This window comes from Phymastichus coffea, unplaced genomic scaffold (assembly GCF_024137745.1).
Source record: "Phymastichus coffea isolate CEN01 unplaced genomic scaffold, Cenicafe_Pcof_1.1 PCOF00095, whole genome shotgun sequence".
Lineage (NCBI taxonomy): Eukaryota > Metazoa > Arthropoda > Insecta > Hymenoptera > Eulophidae > Phymastichus > Phymastichus coffea.
In genome coordinates this window covers 960,775-980,670 of record NW_026706906.1, presented here as the reverse complement: position 1 = coordinate 980,670, position 19,896 = coordinate 960,775, and the positions used below count along the sequence as shown (strand labels likewise).

The window sequence follows — 19,896 nt, the reverse complement described above, 5'->3', positions numbered from 1 at the left end:
CTTTTTTTTTATTTCGCCCGACCCCACTCGCTGAAAACAAAACAATCAATTCATCAGTCTTAGCTTCAAAGCGCGACGTTGCATTGTATTCTGAATTGATGTATTCCAAAAGATCAATTCACTGGCTGGTCATTAAATCTGACCGCCAATCCATCTAGAGTTCAGCCTGCTAATAGCCACGTTGAATCTTGCGATTGTCAGTCGCAAATTCCGTTCACGTTGTCGGATAAATATTTTTCAACTAATTAAAAATTTTAAAGAAAGATCGCACAGCATTAACGAGGCTGAGAGTTTACTAATGAAAGCAGAAACTCACGCGCAAAACATCCTCGGCGGTGCCCCCCCCCCCCCCCCCGTCGGGATTCAGTTGCACGACGCGAGCGTCGACAAACGTATTACTGTTCGCCCGTGAGAGGGAGAGACGGAGAAATCCATCGATAGAGTGATTTGTGACCGCAAACGCGGTGCAGCATCTGACGTGTATCTAAGAGGATTCGAGCGAAGTATAACGAACCCGGTTAGCGAGAAGTCGCACAAAAGTGCATCCTATCGCGCGTTCACTATAACAAGGACAAGTTAAATATCGGATACGCGCAATCAAAGGCAAAATTGCGAGTCGTCCACGCGTCAGCTGCATGGTCCTAATCGAGGCCATATCAAAACCCTCAATTTCAATCTCCCGCAGACTACAGACAGACATGTTTGCTCTCTCGTGTCATGAGCCCTTGTGAAATTTGTTCTCCCCCCTACCACTCGCGCTGCAGTGCTTTGAGTACAGGTATACACATTCGCGAAGAAACCCTTGCATACACACGAAACAATTGTCAAACACTCAACGACGAAAAAAAAAGAGGAGAAGGAGAAGAAGAAGGAGGAGGAGGAGGAGGAGCAGCAGCAGCAGCAGCAGCAGCAGCAGCAGCAGCAACAACTGTAGACTGGCCTGTCTCGAGGTTAACTTTCGCGTGATACACGTGGTCGCATTCTTTGCTGCTTGGCTTGAGAGGTCGACGCCCTTGCGGTTCCTTTGTTTCAGGCTGCGTCGCTTAACGGACAAGTGACAAAGCCAAACGTAAGGTCAGCCATTCGTCTTGCGAGAACGAGCGGAGTCGATATTGACTTTCAGTGCGCTCGCATCTTATCTCGACGCCGGCGAGCTCGATGATCTCTTCGGTGCTCCACGCGCGACGACGAGTACAGATGGGTCTGCGAGCTTCCCCCGGCTGTGCTGCACAGAGTCGCGTTTGGCTCGTCGGGCGCTCGTCAGATGCGGGCAGATCAACATTTCGGGAGCGCGCGCGCGAAATAAATGTCGGCCGGGACGCGACGCACCCGAAGAGATCGATAAATAAAAGGCACAGCCGCAGGCGCGCTTCATTAGAGCGGATGATTTACAGCGTTCGGGAATGCATTCGGGGCCGCGGATACAGCCGTGAGTATTGAATTTCCAGCGTGAAAATGCCAGTCGTTAATTACATTTAACGCCAGTGCACATAATGCGTCTGGGCCTCGCGCGAGCAGATATACGAATGGAGTAGGCGAAGAGAGAACGCAAAATCGCGCGATCGCTCGCGCTCTCGCGGCGACGCGCGGAACATAAATAATAATCCGATGATCGAGTGTATCTACAATTCCATCTGTATAGAAGGCAACTTGGCGAGCGGGAAATGTGAAAGCCAAACCCCTCAACGCGTCATTATTCAAATTAATCCGACATTCAAAGTGAGGTGGGCTTGAAGAGCGACAACGGGGTGAGCTGGGGTGGAAGTTAATGTGATTTTCCCGACGAGTTACCGGGACGAAAGCCGTTGCACAACGTACACGCGCGCTCGAGGAAGAGATTCCCTTAACGAATTCGCTCGCTTGGGTAACTAATACTCGCGGAGGTTAGAAGGCGTTGCACTCGCGACGAAACGACGCGCGGCGATTTTAATGATCGCGCCCCTCCTGTCTCTTTTCACGCTGTCAATTTTTTGCCGATGGGCTCGCGGCCGAGAGTCACGGCTCGGCATTCGCTATGATGTGTCGCGCCTGCGTGCACGCGAAACTTCTTTCCGCTTCGCGAATTGAATAGTAACTCGCTATCGGGGCAGAGAAAAAGACGTTTTGATTTGGACGTCAATCCGATTATGAATGCAGCCCGGCAAGTGCGAAAGTCTGTTGCACGCTGTGAAAACGTTATATTCGACTAGACGGTCGTGTGAGGGGGAGAGCGAGAGAGAACGGGGGAGAGGCAGCTTTTGAATTGAATATTGCATAATCGAAGCAGCACGAGCTCGACCGTTTAGCCAATAAGTCATTAATATTTTTTCTCATGTTCACAGAGGATCTCCTGGAGCGAAATTCATTCTTCTTCCCGTGCCTGGAACAGACACTGACGATATGGTAATTTCCTTCCAGTTTAGCATTCAATACGACCTTCGATAATAATCTATCACTCTTCCGCACGGCTTCTCTTTCCATATAATACGCATTTCCAGCGATCTCTGCCTCCGGAATTACCGACTTTCTTACGCTCCTTTGCAGCTGTCCTAAAATTAGCCTTGTAATTCAGCCTCCACTGGAAATAGAGAGCCCCTAGATTATTTCCGTGTTATCCAAGCAATACAAACGTTTACCATGCGAGCCCCAAGTATATACGTTTAGCATTGCATAACGGTATTGAAATAACAGCGACAATGTGCAGATTCAGCGCGCGAGTATCGCGACGACAAGTTGGTCGAGGTTGTTCCTCGACGGAGCGCGACTCGGGTGCGCCTCAAGCGCAATCGCGAGCTATCGCGTTAACCGGCGGGCAGCCGATCGTTCGGAAGAGCTCGTCGGACCGTGGCAGCTCGCGACTCGAACTCGGCGTCTGTTTCCAAAATGGTTATTGGGCAATCGTTGTTGATAGGACACAGTATGGCTTCGGCACTCTGGCACGCCTCTGGGAGTAGTTTCGCCGCTTCGCGCGCCTTCGTCTGCTTCCTGCTGCTGCTGCTGCCGCGTGCCACTACAGGTACGTATTTATTTTTCAGCGGCCTCTTCGCGTCTGCACTAAATCTCGCTCGTTGAATAAGTCACGCGCGCGCCTGTCAGCCGCTGCCCGCAGCACGATTCTTTTGTCGACTTCGCCCGAAGCCGCTGTTATTGCGCGCACGGAATGATTGTTTTACGAGCTGGAGAGGCAGGCTTTTTCAACGTTTATTTGCCATTCGGCTAATATTCATTGGAATGTGTCTTGACGACGCGTGCTGGCAGGCCGACAGCGCTGTCGGAACTTTATCGGGACGAATTGTTCGTTAGTTCGCTCGCTGACGATTATAACCGGCAAATTTTGGCTGTAATTGCACCTTCAGTGTCCGCGCAGGTCTTCGAGTGATGAAAAATTTTCATCTACATAAAAGCTTTTTCAAAAACGCCTGACACTTTTACCTTGACGCCACGTCTCACTGTCTTTCAAAAACAAAGGCTGTCACACGCTATAGTCATCTGGCATACTTTAAAAAAGCACTGACTGTCGCTAAAATGACGTATTTCGAAGCTAATCCATCATTCAATTGAAACGCGTTGCGGTTACGTCATACAAGATTAAAAAAGAACGAGCAAAATTAATCGCCCGATGGGGTAGTTGTATGACAAACGAGATAAGAAAAAGAAGAACGACGAGGCAAAGGCACGTCGGAGCGTCTCTACATCATGAAGGTGCGCGCGTTCGCATTCCGGCCCAGTTCACGGTCCGCACGTATCTCGCGAGTCAGCGAAAATTCCTCCCATGGGTAGTAGAATGTAAAAAGCTCTCTCTCCCTCTCTCTCTCTCTCTCTCTCACGCTCACACACACACATCAAGTCCCGTGATTTACGGTCTAATAATGTTCCACCGGATAAACATGGGCTAATGGCTCTCGAGTTCTCCGTTAAAGCTTCGGATAAATTCTCGCGTCTGCTCGTGTGTGGCGACGACGATGACTAATCGAGGCCGCTCGAGTTTTCCGCGCGTTTGTTGCACATTTTCTCTCTCGCTCGAGTCTAGTCTGTGGACGAACGTCGTAGTGGCTGGCCGCGAGTGTCTTTCGTTAGCGTACAAAAATGAATTTTCACGCGGATCGCGAGCCACAAGCAGGTGGTAGCGACTGGTAGCGTATCGCGCGGAAGTACGGTCGGGATTTCGATGGTAATATCGAGCGCGATTGTCGGGGAGTCGGTTCGTGCGTCGTTCTGTCGGGTAACGTTGCCGTTGAAGATGCGCTCGCGCGCGGACTAATTGTCTCGCGGCGAGAGAGTCGAGCTTGATGTCCCCGAGGGACACTTGACCGCCGCGCGCCATAAACCCGCGAACTTCGCCCTAACCGTTTACCGTGATAGCCGCCGTGTCCCGCTGATTTTCAATTTACGCGCGATCGTGGATCGCGACGTTGCAGTGCAATGTCGAGACGGGCAAACGGCTCACGCGCGCTGGCCAACAGCCAGTGCGGCTATAGTTAAAAGTATCGACGAATCGCTCGACGCGCTAATGAAGTATTTATTCGCGCGTCGCCATCGCTGAATAATAGTGCCGACAGCCGAGTCCCATTCAAGTCTTGGCCGACGAAGCGCTTATATTCCGCGTCGCTATCGGACTTTACAACTGGAGCTGCGACGGTCATTATGAACGTTCATAATTACTTTCGCGTGGGCGCATTCGAATGGCCAAGTGACTCGCGTTAATTGTCGCGCGAGCCCCGACGAGCTTGCCGCGACTCGGGCCAGGCAATTTTTCCCGCTTGCCCCCTTTTCGGCCGACCTGCCGTGGTAGCAGCGCCGAGCGTTCGCAACCAAACGCAATGGTGTGCTTCTGTCAACAGAGTGCGACCAGAGGTTCATAAGCATCCCGGACGGGCCGCAGAACGGCACGTTTCACGCGCCGAGTCTGAGCAATCCAGACGGCGAGTCGCGCCAGTGCGTCTACACGTTCTTCGCCGGGCCGCACCAACGCGTCGAGTTGCTGTTCACCAGCTTCGGCCTCCGTGGCACGCCACCAGAGTGAGTATCCCAGCTTGGCCTGTCCGCACTTGGCGCGTGCGAGCGACAAGGAGACACGACAGTCTTTGGCATGCGTTGTTCCGAGCGCGAGCAATGGACGCGCCGCTCGTGGCGCGCGTGTGTCTTTGTGGATTCAACGGCTTGTACACGTCAATATAACTGCTATGTTTTAGTTCTGTGAACGACCTTAGAGCCACTCTTAGACTGTGTCTTTAACGATCATTTAGTCTGAGGTGCGTAGTTGTGTCGTGCCTGCGTTGTACTACATCGATGTGTGTGTGCGTGTGTGCGTGTGTGTGTATGTATGTATTTATTTATTTATTTATTGATCAGCCTCCGCGTCATTATTTCTCATTTTTGCGGGAAGAACGCCTACTCTTTGTAAATAAGCGTCTAGTTACAGCAGTGTCGAACAACCAAGCCGAAACTCGCAGAAAACACTCGAAACAAGTTGGAGCCCCTCGAGGCTCATATCTCTCGCATCGATTTTCCCTCCGCTTAGACAACTCGACTCTCCATCAAGTCGACTCCTTACCTCTTATCCCCTCCCCTCCCTATCCCTCCACAGCTTCTATTCCGTAATGGAAAGTCGATGGGGGCCTTAGCTACGACGTACAGCTGCTATGTGTTGTGTTGTGTTATATACTCATCGTTTATTTTTCTCTCCTCCTTTTCACCTTCACGCGCCGCTTCCTCCATACATTCATGCGATGCAGTGGATCAGCCGTCGGTGAACTACCAGCGTGAGTATACTCACACTTCATTCTCTCTCTCTCTCTCTCTCTTTCTCTATCTCCGCATGTGCACAACGGCGAAAAGTGATGCTTTGCCACGTGCACCCTGCTAACGCACAACGGGTGTAGCGAGCGAATGATGGATGCGGTATCGTTCAGTGATTGATCGAACGGAAAATACAAAAACAATTGTAAAGTGTAAATACTTTTGCAGTTCCACTCGGAATGGCTATTTTTTTTCTTTGAAAGTCGATGTGCCGTGTACCCGTCATGTAGCAGCATTAATTTGACTAATGGAGTTTTAATTATTGCGATGGAATCATCACTTTCCGTTGTGCTTATATTTTTGTACACCCCCGTCCCTTCATAGGAGCCTGCGAGAGCAAAGCTTTTTCGAATATGTTGTTTTTTTTCAATTTTACATCAGCCGCTTGTCACAAGATTGAAACGGTTCATTTCGTTTTGCGAAAGCCTTTGATTGCCTAGCTACTATTGGCTTCTATTTTGTTTGTTCAATTCCACAAAAACACCATCATCGTTCACAAAACAATGCTACATAGAAAAGCTCAACGTGTTTAGATTTGTCGATGACTTTTGTTGAATTGGCATGGCTAAGTAAATTTAAAAGCTTTCAATAAGTAATTGTAAAATTGATCTTTAAACCGCCATAAAAGATGCAGAGACTGCAATACCAAATTAACGAAAAAAAACTTTTAAAATGTACTCGTGCAAAAATTTTCTATTGCTAAAAGGCATATTGGAACGATGAAGAGTTTAAGCCACTGCACACTTGCACACATTATTTTATTTTATTTTTTTCGTAATCAACTCTATATTTTGTTATGCAATGTTCAACAATTGCACGATTGAAACAGTCCATTTGAGAGGAAAGAAGGAATTAACAAATGGTCTGTCCGTTGAGAGTTATAAATAAAGTAGAGAGTAGAACTGGGGAAACTAATTTTGGTTGTGTGGGGGTTGAGCAGCTGCGTCCACGAGTTCTTGGACATCTATTCGGAGATCCGCACGGACAACGCGACCAAGCTGATAGACACACCGTTCGGAGGGAGATACTGCGGTCCGATTTCACCTCGCAAGAGGGTCTCCCTTTACCAAGGGATTGCTCTCAGCTTTTATACCGACAAAAATGTCACGGTGCCAAGCCTCTTCTCGGGCCGTTACGCCTTTATCAATGCCTGTGAGTAGCATTCTTATTCGCTTTCACTCTTACTATCCTTTTTTTTATTGTCATTTCTTTTATTCATGAGGCTCGCTGCTGCTACGCTGTTGTTTCGAATAACGAGCGTTGCAACATCAAGAGCTCCCCTTTTACATAGCAGTTATTTTCTTTTATCTAGCTTAACGAATTTGCAACGATGCCTCTTTTAATATGCAATGTCGATCGGATAAATTCATTGAAAACTAATGAATTATTCAGCACATTACATTTGTTTTAGTATTGAAAATTTTAACTAGTTTTCAAAAAGTAAAACTTTAACGATAAAGTCGACAAGAAAGTATAACAATTCAGTAGTACAACTGGATTTCGATCAGACGTAACACATATGTCAATCTTTCCAACTTCGTGCACGATAAATTATAAGTTGTTCGTAAACTATCTTTTTGATAATACTCTGTGAACGTGTTATCCTATTTGTTTAGCGGAGTACGAGATCGGGACGCCGGCACCGACATTGCCGTGCTCGTTTACGGTGCATTCGGACGTGAAGCGCACCGGCAACATTATTTCACCAACCTATCCGGGTGCTTATCCCAAGGACCTTGTATGCAGCTACCAGTTTATCGGCACACCCAGGCAAAGGGTGCGACTGGAGTTTCGCGACTTTGATCTCTTTTTTGGCGGCCCACAGTCAGTGTCTTTTTTCCAACATTTTACTGAATTTTCGTCGATCGCACATTCAGATAAAAGACAGTGCAATCGTTTATTCGAAATTGCAGTTAAAGAACGAACATTTTTTGTTTCAGTAAAATTCTCGCTTTGAATCAAATCGTCTCGTTCTAGTTTTAAAAACGCCGCACTTTCTTTTGTCTCGATATAAGAAAAGTTTGTCCTCTGTTTTGCTTCAACTTTCGTGCTATATGCTTTCGTGAATTTGTTCTCCTTTGTTCTAAAAGAATATTTGTTTGCAGTGAATTTCGCACTATTCAAACTTTGAGAATCTTCTAAAATTCAAAGATACACATATCAAAGTTGGCGCTCGGTATACGCTTTAAAGTTTATCATGCCTGAGAAAATTTTAAACGTCCTTGTATATTTCGAAAATATTCTGGCAAAAGTTTTTCCATTTGCCACAGAAACAAAAAAGAAAAGAAAAAAAATAAGAACTCGCGATATCGCACAACTCTAAAAGTAGAGCGACTTGGTTAATCGATTTAATAAGAATTATGCAAATGCAGCTGTCCATTCGATTACGTAAAAGTGTACGACGGCATAAACGACACGGCACCAGTGATCGGCACGTATTGTGGTCAGCAAAGAAATCTGGTGCTGTACTCGTCCGAGTCGAATCTGTTCGTGCTGTTCGTGACGCTCCAGCGAACCGCGAACACGCAGAACCGTGGCTTCAAGGGCATCTTCGAATTCTCCGAGAGTTTCGTCAAGTTAGGTGAGTTGCCAATTCCTACCTCTCTGCATTCCCCGACACTGTTTGACGTCGGCCTTCCCACCTAATGCGACTCCGAAATCAAACATCAGTTTCACGTTCCTTGTTTCTTTTTTTCGCTGCTTTCGTGCCAACAATAACGCCCAGTGCCAACCAAAAAAAAAAAAAATTCATTCCAATTGCAGACTTCATAACGAATTATGGAGGCGAGCACATACGAGGCACCGAGTGCGATCAGAAGATACTCAGCAAGAAGGAGTCGTCGGGTAATGTGGTCAGCCCGAATTTCCCGTACCCTTACATACCGAAAGTGGTGTGTCGATACTTCATCTACGGGATGCAGGACTCACAACACCTCGAGCGCGTTAAGCTCAAGTTTTCGACTTTGGTCATACCCAAAGGCGAGGCTAAGGGAGAGTGAGCGTCGAGCCTTCTTTTATCGAGCTTTTTACGGACGAGGTAACGAGGGTCGGCGTGGTCGTGCTTGCAGATCCAGTTGCACGGACGGCTACCTGAAGATATATCTGAAGGGCCAAGAGGCGACGGACTCTTACGACAAATTCGATCACGAGCTGTGCGGCAAGGACATTCATCCGGGTCACGTGGTTAGCGACGGCCCGAGGCTTGTCATGGTGTTCAGCAGTGGCGAGCAGCAGGGACGTGGCTTCAAGGCAGAGTAAGTTGCTTCGCGCTCCGACAGCAACTGGTCAAAGATCGCGTTCGAACCGAGTCGACACGCTCGTAGTTTGCCGCGAGTGCCGAGGGCGTGAGAGAGGCGTTGCAACTGTTGTCTGTCTGGCGTGCAGGTACGTGTTCGAAACGGAGTACAGGATACCGGGTACGGCGGCGCCGGACGGCAGCTGCACCTTCAGCTACCGCAGCTCCTCGCGCAAACGCGGCGAGTTCAACTCGCCGCGCTATCCGAGCAATTACCCGAGCGACACCAATTGCACTTACTTGTTTCTCGCGACGCCCAACGAGCAGGTGACCATCATCTTCGACCACTTCAAAATCCGAACGAAAAACTTCAACATCACCGGCGGCCATTACGGGTAAGTCGCACGTGGATCGTTAGGTCGTAGAGAAACGATTGGCAACACGAACGAACGATCGCAGCGTGGAGTACTGCCAAGAGGACTGGGTGGAGGTGTACAATATGTATCGCGACGACACGGAGAAGATGATTGGCCGGTACTGCGGCATGACGGCGCCGGGCCCAGTGGAGTCGACCCTCGGCGCGCTGGGCGTCAAGGTCATCTTGCACACCGACTCGGACCTCGTGTACAGCGGCTTCAAGGCCCGCTACATCTTCGAGAACGCCAAGTCGGTATTCGGCGATTGCGGCACCAACATCAGCAGCCTTCACTACGGCGTCATCACCAGTCCCAACTTTCCCAACAAGTACGAGGCGCCCACACGCGGCGTCGCCAGCAAGACCTGCAATTGGTTCATCAACGTCAGACCCAGCCATCAAATCCTCGTCAATTTCGAGCTGTTCTCCGTGGAGGGCGAGCAAGCTGGTGAGCAAACGATCGATATCGCCTCGGCGGACCGAACGGCTCCGCTGCGAGACGGCGAGCCGTCGGATTATTGGCTAACGTTGCTCTCCGTGTGTTGTTGCGCGTAGCCCGCGGATGCCCGGCGGCCGTGTTGCGCATGTGGATCTCGCCGCACAGCACGCCAGTGGAAATGTGCGGGGTGAAGGAACCCGAAGACAAGTGGAGTCATATCTCCGATAATCACTTCATGCGATTAAGGTTCGTTCTGTCTTTGCACTGATAAGCTCGTCGTCACTCGATTTGGGCATTCGGCTCTGCGGGGCCAAACTGGATTTGACCATTGCAAAAAGCGCCTTTCCATCCAATTAGCCCGGCTGCTAACCTACTTCGCTCGATCAATCATTTATCCAAGCTGGCGCTCCCGATCGAAGCGTCCTTACGAACGAATCTCGATGATTATTTTCAATCTCGCCCGGTGGGCATGTAGCACTGCGAGCCCCGCTATATTGATTCGGCGGCAGCTCCACGACTGCTTTTCGTCCCGACCGAGTCGCAGTTTTGACCGCGCGCTTAAAGCCCGGCCGAACGGCATTGCTTGCAGTTTCCTATCGGCCGACAAGGCGGTGGGCCAGCAAGGCTTCCGTGCCATTTGGACGGAGGTGAAGCAGGACGCCGAGTGCCGGGGTGGCTTTCTGTGCGAGCGCAGCGGTTACTGCATCGACGAATCGCTCAAGTGCAACAACGTCGACAACTGCGGCCCCGAGGACACATCCGACGAAGATCACTGTAAGTCTTCCTCTTGGACATTCTTCTCCTTCCTCTACGATTAGTGACTTATCGCCTCGACGCCTCTATTTGCCGATTATACGTACGTGTATATATACATATATACATACATACACACACACATATATATATATATATATACATACATGTACATATACAGGTATATAAAGCTTAAACGATTATTGTTATATTAAAAGATTATAAAAGACCAAAGTTTAAACAACAACAAAAAATGAGTCAAAACGAACAAAAAAAATTAATTAACGAGCTTTCTGATAAGTGGCCGCCTGTTCGATGTTGGAACTGCTTCCACCCTTCTAGATTAAGTATATAAACATACTATTATAGGCTCTATCTATTCTCTCTATGTGCGTTTATTATTTATCTTCGTTCTATATATAGACCAGTTCTTTTCTCCAACATCTTTCTTTCGTGAACGATTTAATGATTTATATGGAACAAGTCTACGAAAGTTTGTCAATTTCGTTATATTTAATAAGACTTTGTTCCATTAAGGGCGCCAGCTGGTGTGAAACAGTGAAAATTACAAGTTTTCTTTGCCGTCGTGTAAAAAGCGTCCTTTTTATAAAGTTATCATCATGAACGTATTTTCATCTTGAAATACTTGATAACTGCTCTCATTTTTTTCTTTTCAAGTCCGAAAATCTCAATTACGATTATCGTAACATCTTTTTTTTTAATATTCGGTTTCTTTAGACCAATACTTCGGATCAAATGAAGGATTTTTTGTAATAGTCAATTTTACCAATGTTATAAGAACTTTTCGAATTTTTTTTCAGAATTCTTTTTGGATTTGAAAAATCCTTCGCTTAATCTGGCGTACGTAAGAAAAGAAGCCCTTCGATAGTCATATTCGTTCACTCTAATATTCAGTTTCTTCCTAGATATCAACTTCCTAGAGTCTTAATTGATATTTTGGTACTTAAAAAGCATTTACCAAATAATTCATCATGAAAAAATGTTCGTGACGATAACATTATTAGAACGCGTTTGACACTATACCGTAAAAAAAGAAACTTATAACTTTCACTGTTTGACATCAGCTGGCCCTCTTAATAGCTAAATAGTTCACTCGCAAAAATATCGCTGTACAGAGAAATTTGAGTCGCGCGTACGAAACAATATGTGTCTAAATAACCTGTACACGAGAATACGACGATTTTTCCTTTCTTTTATTCTAAATGTCATCTTACACCTTCACTTTGCTGTCTTCCGCTAGCAAATTCATCCTTCCAAGTCTATAATTATTCACGCAGACGCACATAAAATAGCCATAAAACGATTGACTTTAGTAATTTCATTCCTATATAACTAGCGCAGAATCTTAAAACTTTCAACATTAAAAGAGAGCTCTGTATATATCATGAAATATGGCATGCTTTTAAACTAAATCTGTATATTATAATGTTCTTTCCTGCTATCCTATCAGTCGTTGTAATTGAAGTTCAAACGATTACCTTAACATCGCGCCATGTATAAAATTTTTGTATCTTGTTTTCCTCTCACGCAAGAAAATAATTCACTGCCACGCATTATACATATTATCACTATAATTAGCGTATATAATTTGAGTGAATTGTGATCTTCTAAGCTATACGTAAAGTCAATTAATTTTCGTTTGATTTTGTCTATTATATAATTTCCCTCTAAGTAGAACTGGAATACTGTAAAAAGAATTTAACATTGGATTTGCACTGCCCGTGGAATGTGCATATATACATCTTATATATCTCGAAGTACCTGAATACCAATATTTTATTGCTGTTTGACCTTAAAAGAGACCTCAAGAGCTAGATTACAGTACAATTTTAGAGTTAAAATCTATATATGAAATATTTGTAACGAGTGACACTTAGCCGTGATAAAAGTACGTGTAAAATTTTGTGATTAACCGATCGTCTAAGTAGACAAGTCTCTGTCGTGTCAGACGTGAACACTCTTTCGCTAGCGCACAAGTTATTGCGGATAACGACTTAGAGCAACTAACATTCCGTAGCTTATGTTCTTGCAGTGAGCGACGAACTTATTTGGTTTTGCGACCTGTGGGACCTTGAATGATTCAACGACTAATTGTTATTACAAATGTACTCAACTGCAAATGTACGGCCAAAACAGGAAGCGTTAAAAATGTAGTTTTCGCTGGTCGTTAATACGTAGTCGCACTTGTAGAGTACGTAATAGTCAGTTTTTGACTGAGAGAAGTATTCAGCTGCCATGACGAAAAATGTTAGTGACCGTTTGAAATAAATATAGCATACCTATATTTTCTTATAGGACTTATTTCAAGAGCAGTAGTCGAACTGTTTAACTATAGCAATAATGAATACAGAATCCTTAAGAGTTTCCGACCACACAGGCGTTAATAAATATATAGTATGTGTTAGTGTACATTTATGAAAGTTTATCGCGCGGCTATTTTTTGACGAAGAAGGAGAAAAACTGAATCGAAGTACGAAAGCTATTTTTGAAGAGCATGAAGCGAAGGGAAAAATATAATATATATATAAAAAAAATCAGTATTTTTGAAAAGTGTGTTACGAGAGGTGGCGTTGACGAAGAAAATGACAAAGAAAATAGCGAATGTTATTGTCGGGGGCAATGTTAATGGTGTGGTCGCAGGTGTAGCCCCGGACACCTCGGCCCGCTGGCTGGCGGGCGGACACACTGCCGTGCTTCCTCTCTCTCTGTGCTTTGTGTTCGTGACCATCTGAGCCGATGATCGAAGATCCGGCATGCCTCTGTGAACAAATATCTTCCCCCTCTTCTTACAAAAATAACCATCTCACGTGAGTCTTATCCTATCGCACAACAAGCTTTCGAACTGCTATCAACACACACACGCACATATGCGCACACACACCTCCACACTTTCTCTCTTTCTCTGTTTCTCTGCCTATCCTCTGTTATGTGTTCGCCGCCGCAAAACAAACGCACTGCTTATTTGCAGGTTTTATGCGCTCTTTGGGCCTGGCTCTGTGTTTTTACTTTTCTTTTTTTCGTACGGCGCCAATAAAACCCGTCGACAAATGTTGACTTGCTTTTAAAGGGCCAGCATGTCAAACAGTTTGTGCTCGAACCGCGGGCAAACACCGACTTTTGTGTGTGTGTGTGTATGCGTGTTTGTGTGTATGCGTGGGTATGTATGTGCTGCTTTTTTCGCCTTCAAAATTTCTCAGTGGCGATCAATAGGCATCTCCAATTGTCTTGATTCTTTTTCCTTTGTTTTTTTTTTTTTATCTTGCAAATAAATATGGTTTTCGAGGTGCATGTGCCCATGCGCTAACGTTTTCTTTGCGCGTTTATGACTACTTAAGGTTTTTGAAAAGAAAATAAATTTGAATTTAGAATTAGGACCAAAGAGGGATTTACAAAGACACTTTGAGATTGTTAATGACCAAACGTGCGGTCCTCTCTTAACCGACTACCTCTTTAGAATTAAGACGAAACAAAAGATCCGATTATCCGTGTCAAAATTCGCGTTTGTCGATAAAACAAAAGTTTATTTTTAATATGTTTGAATAACGATCGTGGGCTGTCAATGTTGACTTTTCAATAAAAAAAAATTTGAGATGATAGCAAGCGAATCAAGTTGTTCTTTTTCGAAGTTCAAATATATCGTATTGAAAGCCGCTATATTTTTATATTCTTTTTTTTATCATGTACAAATTTTATGCGTTTGCTGTACTCGATATTATTATTTCGCTAAGGAAGAAACATTAGAAGTATGCTCGAAAGTTAACGCGCGCGCGCGCACACACACGCGCACACCCACACCCACACACACACGCGCACGCACGCACACATTTTTATTCTCAGTCTGCATGCCAAATGCGAATGCCAAACCAATATTTAGGTCTTCAACTTGCTACATTACTCTGTAAAAGCCTATATTTTATGAAAATTGCATGCTTTCGTTCTCTTGTTTTTCTCTTCTCAATACTCTATACGACATAGTGATACATATGAATTAATGATACGTTTTAATGACTGAAAATGACATGTATCTTGCTCTCATATTCACGATACAGATATATAGGCGCTTGTTCGTTGAGATATGAGCAGAAAGTGCGATGAAAAATCTGACTTTTATCTGATTTTCATTTCCGATACTTCCATCAGATTTGATTTATTTGAAACTACAGTGATTATTCAAAAATGCCAAATATTTCAAGGATTTCCTAATGCTAATTTGCTACGTATTAGTTTTTATTTTTGATAGCTTATATTCAGTAAAAGTTTTATTTTTGTGGATCGTTTTGCTGCCGAATTTTGAAAAAGATTAATAGGTAAAAAGATGTTTAAATCTAAATATACATCGTTTTAATATTACATCAAGTCAAGCGATAACAAAAATTTTTGATTTCGACATCTTTTTACGGGTAAATAAGAGAGAAACAATTGTGTCATTCAGAACAAAATAAATATTACGTTACACGGATTCTGTCGCTTTTTTCACAACTCTGCGAAACACACCAAAGGGTGGATTTCAAAGGAGTTATATTTTGATTTTGATTTTTAGAAATGCGTTTGATTGGTATTACGAGCCGCTTTATAAAACTTTTGATTTATGCGTCAAAAAACGATTCCGAAAAAACTTGTTTTATTGGATCGGACAATTATACGCTAGATAAAACCTTGATTAACCTTAAGTAATTACGATTAAAGTTAGCACAACCGCGGTCAAAATTGTACGAATGTGGTTGAAAAAAATGAATAAAAAAAACGAAAATTATGTAATACTCATTGTGATTGTATCAGTAGCCAAAAAATTCTGAATAAAATGTTTGTACGCAAAAAAAAACAAAGCATTTGCACCTTATTGGAATACTATATCCGTGCAATAACCCCAGTCCTGGTTAATCGAGGTTCGTCAGTAGTATTTGTTTTTTTTAAATTTTTTGTCGCTTCATTATATATGTTATTTATATTTTTTTATTCGTTTTTGTTCAATCGAAAATTTTCATCAGCTTTGGTAAAAATACGAATATTGATATAAATTAGCTTGATAGAATTTTCCATTTCACGAAGTGCACGTTACATTGTTATGAGATAAGCAGTATAGTTGTCGAGACGTATTGCGGTGTTATTTTACCAGAGCATGATTATGAGTTGTCAACGAGGTAACAGGATCTAACGTAACGAACATAAACAAGATAATTTAAAAGAGAATTTTACTGCCGAGTAACGTCGTTAAATTGCTGTCCGGATCACCTTTGATTAAAATTAATGAAAACAGAGCATTTTATGGAACATTACTCAGCAGTAGCTAAAGATCACTTCGTAAGAAAGAAATGCATCAGTCTGAAAAAGGAAAAAGTGGCAAAAAAATACTCGGAGGAACAACCGTTCCGCGCTGTCACGTTCCAGTCCTTATCCACTACCACCGATCCTCCCCACGAGCAAATCCCCAAAACATGACAGCTCGGGCAAAACCAAAGCAAACCGTGCTGGCGCGGGACACACGTTGTACCCCGCCCCCTTCCCTCCTTCCCCAGGCTGTTTTGCGTTTCGGGCTGCGATTGGACTTGGTGATTGCAGGCGTGGTAGCCCCGCCGCCGGAGAACTACTACGCGCTGCCGGCGAGCAGCGCGATCTTCGCGACGCTGGCCTTCCTGCTGCTGTGCGCGGTCTGCTACCGTCGTCTGCGTCGTCGCGGCGCGCCCGATCGGCCGCCCGACGACTTCCACCTGCGCGTCGACGACTGCTTCCATCACCATCACCATCACCCGCACCATCACAACCTGCTGCCCCATCACCATCACCACCATCACGCGCATAGCCGACGCGACGACGAGGACGACGAGCTCGACGAGAGGGGTTCGCTCACCGGTTTCGCCGGCGACTACCGGCTCCAGCAGCAGCCCAGCCCGCCCAGCGACAGCGACGCCGACCTCGACGACCCAATGCCGAGCGGTCGCGCCGCCGCCGTCGAGTGCGAGCTGGACAACGACGAGGAGCTCGCCGACGACGGCAGCAGCAGCCCCGAGAGCCTCGACAATCGCTGATCCGGGCTCGCGCGCGCCGCTACGGCCGATCGCACGACACTCGAACAGTATGACCTTGTGCGCATGACTTCGCCGAAATGTTAGAGCTGCGATCGTTTTCCCTGCCTCCGAGATTTTCCGCCCCAGCGATGCGAGCATCTTTGATCTCTCGTTACCGGCGACTCGACATTGAACGTTCTGGCGCTGTGCGCAGCTTGGCGCGCCTCGCGTCTCAACTTGCGTTGCGCTGCGCATGCTGCAGCTACGCTTTCAGTTGATATTTCCCAATCGACGCGACTTCTATCCAAGGTTGTACAATATGGAGAAACGGGTAACTCTAATCAATGGGAACATTCAAAACCAGCTAAATGTACAGAATCTTAAACGAGATTCTTCGTATTTTTATTATTGGATAAATAAACGAGAAACCTTCAAAGAGAATGTAAATAAATATAAAAGGAAAACGATTTTGTTCAGCTTGAAGCTCTTCGCGAGTCAATCAACAATCAATCCTATACGATGATTGGGTCGATCTCACTGCTGCGCCAAACTTTTTCCGTCGCATGCGTACCGCGACGACTGCATACAGAGTCATAACTTTCGCGGTGTCTTCGCGCTATGGTGGCGCCCGCGCGCGCGAGTTCAGTTCTTGCTGTTCGGGCGGCTGCTTGTCAATTCGGGCGAGGCTACAGCGCGCACGAACCATCGCTTTTTCTCGACGACAATTTTTTTCTTTTTTTTTATGAACGGATCAATGATTCCAGTACAGTTCGCAAAATACGCTGATTGATTTTTGTACGGCATCGAACGAAACCCTGAACGTCGTCAAGTTGTCAGAGAAAGAGTCGCGTTCGTGTGGATGATATTTATAAATAGACGTATGTACATCTTACATAAGATTGATATGATTACGTAACGAGCGGTTTTTAGGCGTCCGTAAGATTCACTATTTAATTATCAACTTGAAAAACTACGCATAAATTGTGTGTGCGTGAATGCGTGTGTGCGTGTAGTGGTGTGGTGGATAGGAGATCATTCAAAATCGCGACTGCTCAATTATAATATGCAATGGGAATTTTTCGATCCGAACGACAACGTTCGAGCAACACTTTGTTGGACGAATCATTTTTTACATCTTTGACAAGAGATATACAGGAGCAGTCCACCGAAAATAAGTTGATAAGAAAATAATTGACTCATCGACGAAGCGAATAAAAAATGATAAAACATTGCTCAAACACAGAGAAGCCTCACAATTTTCATATTGTTTTTGTACGACGCGTATAACTTTTTGCACGGCTATTTTTTCTATGTAACACGTCGAAGATGAATATATATCTCGTTGTTCACGTTAGCAAAGCCGCCGTCGCCGCCGAGGTTTTAAAATAATTAATCGATATTATAAACACAATTTAAAAGAAGAAAAAATAAATATTGTGTAAGCAAAAAAAGACGATGCAACACTCACACAGGGACGCGTACCGTAATATTATTAATATATCGCAGGATCACTTTTAAAACAAACTTGTCGTGTCAGATGATTCAAATCGTTGTGTGTGTGTGTGTGTGTGTGTGTGTGTGTGTGTGTGTGTGTGTGTGTGTGTGTGTGTGTGTGTGTGTGTGTGTGTGTGTGTGTGTGTGTGTGTGTGTGTGTGTGTGTGTGTGTGTGTGTGTGTGTGTGTGTGTGTGTGTGTGTGTGTGTGTGTGTGTGTGTGTGTGTGTGTGTGTGTGTGTGTGTGTGTGTGTGTGTGTGTGTGTGTGTGTGTGTGTGTGTGTGTGTGTGTGTGTGTGTGTGTGTGTGTGTGTGTGTGTGTGTGTGTGTGTAATAAACCGGGTAAAAATATTAAAAGAGGAAAAATATGTGCTTGAAATTTTCGTTTTCTAATAAAAAAAGTGCGTTGAAAAAAAGGAAAAATATATATACATAGTATTGGGTGTATATTTGAGTGTAACGATTATATGAACAATAGTGTACGAACTTTTTGGTGGCAAGGAAGTTAATTATGTATGACCGCGTGTGATGGATACTTTTTCGGGTGGAAAGAAGGTGCAACGTACGCTTACAATTTGTATACAATTTTAAAGAAGAAAAAATAAATATTGTGTAAGCAAAAAAAGACGATGCAACACTCACACAGGGACGCGTACCGTAATATTATTAATATATCGCAGGATCACTTTTAAAACAAACTTGTCGTGTCAGATGATTCAAATCGTTGTGTGTGTGTGTGTGTGTGTGTGTGTGTGTGTGTGTGTGTGTGTGTGTGTGTGTGTGTGTGTGTGTGTGTGTGTGTGTGTGTGTGTGTGTGTGTGTGTGTGTGTGTGTGTGTGTGTGTGTGTGTGTGTGTGTGTGTGTGTGTGTGTGTGTGTGTGTGTGTGTGTGTGTGTGTGTGTGTGTGTGTGTGTGTGTGTGTGTGTGTGTGTGTGTGTGTGTGTGTGTGTGTGTGTGTGTGTGTGTGTGTGTGTGTGTGTGTGTGTGTGTGTGTGTGTGTGTGTGTGTGTGTGTGTGTGTGTGTGTGTGTGTGTGTGTAATAAACCGGGTAAAAATATTAAAAGAGGAAAAATATGTGCTTGAAATTTTCGTTTTCTAATAAAAAAAGTGCGTTGAAAAAAAGGAAAAATATATATACATAGTATTGGGTGTATATTTGAGTGTAACGATTATATGAACAATAGTGTACGAACTTTTTGGTGGCAAGGAAGTTAATTATGTATGACCGCGTGTGATGGATACTTTTTCGGGTGGAAAGAAGGTGCAACGTACGCTTACAATTTGTATACAATTTTAAAGGTGCGGAAGAGTCGGCGAGTGCGGGGAGCGTCTTATACACGGGGAACTCGTATACACGCTGCTCGTAACAACGGAATAAAATGAATACTCTTGAAAATTCTAAAGACATTCGACGGAAATAAAAAAAAAGCAAGAGAGGCAGAGTGACGGTGACGATTATGATAAATAATTACTCTACTCGAATATATTTCACATTGAACGCTGCCATTGGAGCTATACCAAAGTATATTCTAAACTACGGTTAAATAAACAATAAAAATAGTAGATTAATAAAAAAGGACTTCGTCGATAGAGCAGTGGAGCGCTTCTCGTCGAATATAACACACACACATATAATGCGAAGATTTAATACATACACGACACGCAGAATAATTATCGCCTTCGGACTTACCGCGGCAGGCTTTCATTCGCCGACGTAAGAAACGACCTTTTTGTTTTTTTCTAATTTTCAAAGATAGA

General features: G+C 44.6%; 1 protein-coding gene across 5 annotated transcripts in view; it reads left to right on the top strand.

Annotated features, from left to right (window-relative positions):
* The window catches only part of LOC131669638 (dorsal-ventral patterning tolloid-like protein 1), a 32,665-nt gene that overhangs the window by 4,968 nt on the left and 7,801 nt on the right, over positions 1–19,896 (top strand). Inside the window, exons 2-16 of one of the 5 annotated variants that reach the window (XR_009302387.1) lie at positions 2,322–2,382; positions 2,891–2,995; positions 4,821–4,998; positions 5,715–5,741; positions 6,719–6,930; positions 7,395–7,602; positions 8,151–8,359; positions 8,542–8,773; positions 8,847–9,032; positions 9,163–9,408; positions 9,473–9,876; positions 9,984–10,113; positions 10,457–10,641; positions 13,282–13,448; positions 16,201–16,309. Coding sequence is in view for 4 of the 5 variants with exons in the window: in XM_058944663.1 (XP_058800646.1) it covers positions 2,899–2,995; positions 4,821–4,998; positions 5,715–5,741; positions 6,719–6,930; positions 7,395–7,602; positions 8,151–8,359; positions 8,542–8,773; positions 8,847–9,032; positions 9,163–9,408; positions 9,473–9,876; positions 9,984–10,113; positions 10,457–10,641; positions 16,201–16,667 (2,781 nt within the window). In the remaining variant the exon portion in view is untranslated. Of the gene's footprint in view, positions 1–2,321; positions 2,383–2,890; positions 2,996–4,820; positions 4,999–5,714; positions 5,742–6,718; positions 6,931–7,394; positions 7,603–8,150; positions 8,360–8,541; positions 8,774–8,846; positions 9,033–9,162; positions 9,409–9,472; positions 9,877–9,983; positions 10,114–10,456; positions 10,642–13,281; positions 15,444–16,200; positions 18,241–19,896 lie in introns of those variants that run through there. The other 4 variants (XM_058944663.1, XM_058944665.1, XM_058944667.1 and 1 more) reach the window with 4 other exon arrangements.